Source organism: Falco rusticolus, chromosome 8 (genome assembly GCF_015220075.1).
Source record: "Falco rusticolus isolate bFalRus1 chromosome 8, bFalRus1.pri, whole genome shotgun sequence".
Classification (NCBI taxonomy): Eukaryota; Metazoa; Chordata; class Aves; order Falconiformes; family Falconidae; genus Falco; species Falco rusticolus.
The window spans coordinates 11,558,148-11,566,123 of record NC_051194.1 but is presented as its reverse complement, the minus strand read 5'-3'; the positions used below and the strand labels follow the sequence as shown (position 1 = coordinate 11,566,123).

General features: G+C 52.4%; 1 protein-coding gene across 1 annotated transcript; it reads right to left on the bottom strand.

Annotated features, from left to right (window-relative positions):
• Positions 1–261: 261 nt before the first annotated feature.
• DUSP1 (dual specificity phosphatase 1) lies at positions 262–2,940 on the bottom strand. Its single transcript, XM_037398500.1, has 4 exons — positions 2,434–2,940; positions 2,147–2,295; positions 1,814–2,033; positions 262–1,322 (listed from the first exon to the last, which is right to left on the bottom strand). Exons 1-4 carry the CDS (start codon positions 2,801–2,803, stop codon positions 952–954), a joined length of 1,110 nt encoding a protein of 369 aa, XP_037254397.1. The 5' UTR covers positions 2,804–2,940; the 3' UTR covers positions 262–951.
• Positions 2,941–7,976: the final 5,036 nt, after the last annotated feature.

Here is a 7,976-nt window from a genome sequence, read left to right as displayed (position 1 = left end):
ACAGCCAAAACCCACCTTAGAGCTGAGAAACCAGCCTTGGCTCTCTGCCACTGCATATAATTGCACAGGGGCAAAGAAAAGTTCAGGTTAAGAAGCAGCAGCTATTTCTATTCAATTACATTGTTTAAACCCATTTTTCTATCTAGTTCCATCAAGACCTGAGGTCAGTAGAGCTGAAAGATCAGATTTCTCTGACAGCTCTTCACCTGGGAGCTTCCATGTGATTTTGGGGGGCTGTAAAACACAAGACTTCAAAGAATGTATCATCCAGCTCAATAGAAATATCATAATTTATTCTGTTCGTATAAAAAAGTTATAATCATGTAACAAAACTATGTCTTCATAAGAAGAAATATATTATTTCACATCATAAATAAATCAGCAAACATACAACCCTTGGCAACTCAAAAAAGCACTCGCCTGGTGCTTTCACGTCAGTGCTTGGGAAACAAGAAGAGCTGACAGATATACATACACACAGGATTATAGTACCAAAAAATACTGAGGTATTTTGTTTCTCTAGAAATGAAACTTTAGGTTTGTGAAGGCAAAAACCCCAACAATGCACTAACATAAAAATAAATAAATAGGACTGTCATATAAAAGGGGATAGCATCAGTGTTGCTCAAGGTGTCCAGGAATGGGAATACTGGTGAGCATGCTACTAAACACGGAGCAGGCTTAGGACAGACAAGACAAGGAGGAACAGCCCAGGAAGAGACAACGTCCTTTTATCTCTGTGTAGACATCCCAATACCGGCTTTAAAAGTCAGCAGAAAAGTCAGTAACACCTAGTTCTCTGGCTTTGGGTGAGCTCCTCTCGGTTTACGAGACTGTTTGGGATGCATGGATGGTTCCCCACAAAACACGAGTGACTGATGACACTGTCCCTGTTGTTATTGCACTTCTGAGACAGTAAGTCTGAGTTCTGAACGTATTTTCACCCGCTTTTCAGCAGCTTGGGGAAGTGGTGATGGGGCTCTGAAGATAGCTTAAAGCACTGGATGAGGTGTGAACAGGGATGGAGACTGGAAAATTGAAGACCGTGGTGGTCGATGCTCCTCTGTCCAATACTGACATAGCAGGGCTACCAGCTTCTGCTGAGCAGTTGGGGGCAAGGACCTGTGACTCAAACTGAAGCAACTGCCCCATGAAGCTGAAGTTTGGAGAGATGATGCTTCTTCTCTGCTTCACAAACTCAAAGGCTTCATCCAGTTTGACTCTATTGGTCCTCATGAGATAAGCGAGGCAGATGGTTGCTGACCGGGAAATGCCAGCCTGGCAGTGCACAAATACCCTTCCTCCATCATTTTTAACAGAGTCTGAAAGAATTAAAATGCAGTTAGCAAACAAGTCCCACTGCTTCCAGAGGTGGGAAAGCACAGGCTGCTGTTTTACATTTCTTTAATTCATCTCTTCCTTAGCCTAATCGGTACACCCAGTGCTCCTGAGACAAAGGGAGCCTTTGTCCTGAGGGAACAGCAGTCTAGCTATTTTCATTCTGGGCTCCAATTCCAATTATACTAATAGCTCCTCCAGGTCACTTTAGCAGTCTTGCAAGATTGCTTTAATACTTATCTGCTTCAATTCACTAGCCCTTGCCTGCAAGACCGATGTCTCTCAATTTAAGATTTTGAACAGCTTTGTAAAGCTAAGCTTATTCCTCCAAGCAGAATGAAATTCATGGAGGTGTTCCCCAAGTATGACTCCCCAAGGGAATGAAATTCCCCAGCCTCAAATGTAGGTTTTACCAGGGGAAAAGAAGTGTGCATTACCCCAGGAAAAGCACAGACTGTAAAGAGAGCTCGCTTACCTATGAAATCAATCGCCTCGTTAAACCAGGAGCTAATATCTGCCTTGTGGTTGTCCTCCACGGGGATGCTTTTATACTGGTAGTGCCCTTCGAAGTGGTTGGGGCAGTTGGCCGAGACGTTGATGAGCGCTGTGATCCCCAGAGCATCCAGCATGTCCTTTCGGGAGGCGTGGTAGGCGCTGCCCAGGTAGAGGAAGGGCAGGATTTCCACCGGCCCACCCTGAAGCAGAAAGGACAGATACGGGTTAACTTCAGTCGGTAGCTTCCGAGCAGCCTCCCCTCCTCCCGGCACCCGCCCCGCCGGGTCCCCATCAGTCCCTCACCCCCGCTCACCTGGTCGTAGAGGGGGGTCCCGCAGGAGCTGCACCCCGAGTCGGCGCTGCCGGGCGCGCTGCTGGCGCTGAGGGGCAGGCTGAGGCCGGTGGGGGCGGCCGGCTTGGTGCAGAGCTCGGAGCAGGCGGACGAGAAGGCTTCGTAACCTCCTGCGGGGGCAGAGGGGGGAGAGAGGCGCCGGGTGAGCGCTGCGCGGCGGGCGGGGGGCGAGCGCAGCCCCCGGGGGCGGCACGGCCGAGCCGGCGGCGCCCCCCGCTCCCCCGGCGGCGGCGGCCGGGGCCACTCACCCTTGAGGAAGCAGATGCGAGCGCCGCGGGCCTCCCTGCAGAGGGTGCCGAGGGCCAGCAGCAGCGTGCTGTCGCGCTTGGGCAGCTCCAGGTCGGCGCTGCGCTCGTCCAGCAGCACCACGGTGTGGACCAGCCCCTGGCGCAGGCGGGCGCGCAGCTCCTCGTTGGGGACGACGTGCTCCAGGGCCAGGGCGCCCTTGGCGCGGCGGCGGACGATGGTGCTGAGGCGGACGTTGCAGGAGCCGCGGATGTGCGCGGCGTTGAAGGAGAAGAAGGAGCGGCAGTCGAGGACGAGGCACTGCGCGGCGCGCTCCGTCAGCAGCCCCCGCAGCGCCTCGCACTCCAGCGCGCACACCCGCAGGTTCACCATGGCGGCTCGGGGCCGGGGAAGGAGGGAGGACGATGAGGAAGGCGCGGCCAGTGCCACAGGTGCCCGTGTCCCGCAGCACCGCACAACCCAGTCCGGCCCCGCACGCCCGCGCCCGCCTTATATAGGGCCGCGCCGCCGGGCCGGCGTTTTCTCAATGGGGCCGCGTCACGTGGGCGCCAGCGAAGACGTCACCTGGCGGCGCGCCAGCGCGGGCGCGCCCAGCCCGGCCGGCATGACGTCATGGGCCGCGCGGCCGGCGGAGAGCGCGCCCCCGCCGGCAGAGGCCCGCACACACCGGGGCGGACACTGGCTCTGCACGCGCAGCCACATACATGTGAACATGCGTGCACGTATGTAAACAGACGTCCAGATGTGCGCTTACACACGTGTGTGCGTACAGACAGGTAAGCAGGTGCTGACATACACACATACATACACATACAAATACCCATAAACATGGTGATATGTGTGCATACATGCACATCCACACACAGTTAATCTACAAACATGTATGTGCACATACAAACACAGACATAGACACACACGCACCTGCAGACACACATGCACACACCCCCTCAGGCGCACGCACACACTCACACTGTGCCCACCACTTCGAGCACAGGGGCCATGGGGCTGGGCCACCTTGCTGCCAGCTGTCCCCTGTCCCCTACCCCATGGCTCCAGGGCCTGGTTGGGGCTGGGGCATCCTTTGTCCACCCCCTCCACAGCACTGGCCGTGCCCCCCCTTTCCCACAGAAACCAGAGCATCGCTGGGGGGATGGAGGGTGGTGGGGCAGCAGTGCAGCGGCATGCAGAACCTGGGTGTGGGCGTGCTTATTCTTCTAAAATATATATATAAAGAGATGAGCATATGCATACGTATATTTGTATTCATGCATAGACATAAATACGTGTACAGACATATCTACACATAAATACATATGTGTATACATATATTTGTGTAAAAATTTATAATGTAAACACATATTTGAGAGCTTTTCCCATCATGTTTTATGTGTAAGGGAAAAAAATGTGGTAGATCTGTGGCCCATGTAAAGTTCATTTTCCCCTCGGAGAACACCCCCAGGAGTTGGGGGTGCCCAGTAACCGGCAGTGGAGCAGTGGGATCCCTTTTTCCCCCCCTTGGCAGTGCATCAGCGCTTCCCAAAAGTTTCCTTTTTACTGTGGGCGACTGCCTCGTGCCACCGAGACACTTGGGTGTTTCTTACTCAGGGCTTCCAGTCAGTGCTGCTTCCACTTCCCCTGCCTCCCTGTGATGCCTCCCCGGCCGCCAGCTCATGGCCCCTCACTGGCCCCGGCCACTGCTGCCCCCCCAGGGCCACCTCCCGCCTTGGCCCTCTGACCCCAGCCCTTGGCCAGCAGCTCCTCTGCCCCCCCAGTGCTGCCAGCCCCAGCTGTGCTGCTCCTTCCTCACCCCTTCCAGCAGTTTTCTGTTCTCACATCCCTTCTTCAGCTGTTCCTTTCAGAGGAGACCTCTCCACCCACCCCCCACACCAGGGCTCCTCTCCCTCGCGGGCTGCCAAGAACTGTCACTCCTCAAATGTTCCATCTTCTCCCCCACCAATGTCCCCCAGCCTTTAACCACCTCAGGCCTTCTCAGGCCAGCGGGGCTCCTCACCTGGCCAAGGTGTCCCAGGATCTCCTGGCTCCTCAGGGGGCTGTGAGGAGGGGGCAGAGGGATGAGCAGGGACAGGCAAGTGCCAGCTCCAGCTCACCCACTCGTGGCAGGGTTGTCCCTGCTCTGCTGAGCAGTGGGGCTCTTGCCAGAACGGCAGCCTCAAAGTGAATCTGTTTTTTCAACACTTTCCTTAAAAATAAACACAGGATTGCACTTTTCATTCCATTTGTTTATTGTTGTTCTTTTAACAGCAGGTTGGAAACAGATTGTGAGGGAAACACTCATATGCTTCAGTGCTGGGAAATTGCTCTGCTCTACCACACCATCACCCACCCTGTTCCTGGGACCCCACAGCTGTCCACAGCGCATCACTGGGTGTGAATGACGGTACCCACCAGCCGTGTGGGTGACACGTGCCCCTCTGCACCATGAGCGCGTGGGAGGTGGGCAGGGACCGTGGACCCACCGGTCCTCCTCTCATGCACTCTGAACCAGCTCCTCCTGGGACGTGGCATCGCTGTGACATCGTGCCATGGACAAGCTGTGGTGACCTTGCACATCATCTGTCAAACACCACCCTACCCAGTTTTTTCTAAGGAGCTGAACAGCGGGAAGTATTAATGATTCGTTCCTTGCCAGCTTTTTGCAGCAGAAACCAGTATAGCAGATGGCCATAAGACAGGACTTTAGTCGTCACCTTTTCCGAGAGAAAATGTCCTCCTTTTGATATGGAGCTCAGGTGTTGACCTTTCTGTAGGTCTACACCCAGGAATCACTCCAAGGCATCACCCAGCAGGAGCACATAGGAGACAAAGACTCCTCCGGGGTGCAGCAGAGAAGCCCTCTGTGGGGCTGGGAGCTGGGAATGTCCTTCTCCCAGGGAATTTGGTTGGGATGTTGCACTCCTCCAACCAACCCAAAGCCTTGTGCATTCCAGGAGCAGCAGCACGGGTTGGGAGACTTCACCGCAATGCTTTAATGGGAAGCAGTATTTTTAATGGTGCTGTGCCACTAGTGTCCCGTTGGTGGGAACAGCCAGCCCTGGCTCACAGACAGGTACCCATATGGCACTGACAGTCTTTTCTCCTGTCCTAAACTCTTGTCCTAAACTCTTCTCAATGTCCCATACAGAAAACAAAGCTGAAGACTGAGATGACACACATCCACACACCCCAATTTGGCAACTTCGGTTTTTCCCAAATTTAAAGAAATCAGCGTGTCTGACACCTGCACAACTAAGCGAGAATCTGATCTCAATGGCAATCACCTTCCCAGTCATGGTGATAACCAGCATCACGCAGATATTAAATGAGGGCCGGACACTGTGGGTCACATACCTCGGCTGCTCTGGGGCAGTGCAGGGATGGCATCCAGTTGAGGCCTTTGCGCAAAGGGAATTTACCTCCACAGCAAGGATAATTGCTCTGCGATGGACTTATGTAATTGTTAGACTTTTGAATCTGGTCTTGTTTACACCCAGTTTGAATCAGGAAGAAAAAAATTCATCACATGTGGCAGTGTGTACTTAATCACTTGTAATCCTGGACTAGCTGTTTCCTTGCTTTATTTTTGTTTTCTTTTCTTAAATAAACCTGCCACAAGAATGAAAGAAAAGAAAATACAAAACAGGGCTGAAGTGCTTTTAGGAGCTCACTCTGACCTGAATGACTTTTTTAAGGGTTAGATTTCCTGCTTAACAAAAGCCAGGAAATACAAAATTAACCCCTTCCTCCAAAACAATCCCTATTTGCACTCCGGCCACAATGTCTTTGTAAGGGTAATAATAGAAACAAGAGCATGGAGTGTGGAGGTGCTTTGATTTGAGCACATGGGACCCACTGCTGGCATTCAGCCCCCTTTATCACTTGAGCTTTCACGGTTCCCATGTTGCTCTGCCAAAACATGTACAAGTCCATAACAACATGAGAGCGCCATCAGTGTGAGCCCTTGCTCATGGCGTTAAGGACTTCTTGGGAAAATGACTTCATGGCAATTTCATCACATCACAGCCGAGTGTGTTGGCTTTGTCTCAGCAGGACCGGAGACCTGGCTGGCTTTCTCCAGAGGTCTCCCACCGCAACATGGCTGATGTTTATTCGGAAGGTAACCGAGGGGTGCAGACAGCTTCGGCATTGACTGACACTGATGCCAATTTGTTAGCCACTTGGTGACAAGTATAGATAACCCCTGTCCTGGAACTGGCCCATTGCACAAACTGGTTACCCAGTAATACTGGTTATTCAGGCTTTTTAACTAGTCACTCATAGCCAAAATCAGTCCTGAACTGTTCCAACAAAGCCAGAATTACAGCACCCCCGGACCTGACCTGAGCCTGTCTTGCTGCCCTCGGTGCAAGTTTTGCCTGAATAAAGATACCAAGGATCAAGCCTCAGCACTTGAGACACAGAACAAAAATGCATGTGGGAAACATCTGGAAACCATGCTGGATGCATTTCTTCAGCATGTGTAACATTTTCTCAGAATTCAGTTTCACAACCCAGCATTTCCTTTTGTAAATATTTGGGCAGATTTTACAGAGACACAGATTCATAAGAAACAGAAAGAAAAAGAAAGGAAAGATGGGAGGGGAGAAAGAAAAAGGAAAGAAGGAAGAAGGAAAGAAGGAAGGAAGGAAGGAAAGGAAGAAAAAGAAAGAGAAAAAAGAGTGGAAGGAGACAAAGAAAAGGATTCAGCGATGAATACAATAGAATACAAACAATATAGAATTACTGATGATTCATACTACAATGAAAACATTCTTTTTAATGCATTTGAATCCTGATACTTAACCCTTTCACCAGGCTTTGGCTGAGCTCAGACTGCCTCAGATTCTTCATGTTGCAGTTGATGAGATGGGGGAATAGGGAGTCAGAAGGGTCAGTCCCGACAGCATGAAAAGCAGCTCTGGGCCAGGGTCTCACTCCTGGAAAGACAGGCTGGAAAACCTGGTACAGCCTTGTTTCTGTGTGCCACGTCCAATGCATAACAATTTCTTGCTGAGTGGAAAATAGTTGGTGAAGCAGCTCGGGTGTTTCAGCTGAGGACACATCCTGGATACAGACGTACACTGAGGAATAAGGAGAGCCCCTTTCTCCCAGCCCTGCCTAAGAAAATCTCAGCTCTTTCCTGCCCTGCCCAGCCCAGACCTCTCGCTACCTCCTGCCCCAGGGCTCTGGGCAGTGGTGGGGGGACAGCAGGTGCTGGCAGCAGTGGGTACCTTTCCTGCACCCACATGGACCACAGTGGTCACTCCCTGGACTTCAGGCTCCTCACCATGAGCCTTTCTCTGCCGCATTTTTTAATGCAGAGCCATGAGCTCCCCATCGCTTCACGATGCTGCAGGCAGCACACCACACATTGCCAGCTACAAAATGTGACAGCCCCCGGAGCCAGCCCCACGCTGCAACGGGGGGCTTGCCATCAGCTCTGCATCTGCTGCTCCGTTACACGACCCAAGGCACCCAGACAGCGCACCTGGCACCATATGACCCTGTACATGTGTGTGTGCCTGTCACAGGGCCCGACATATGGCAT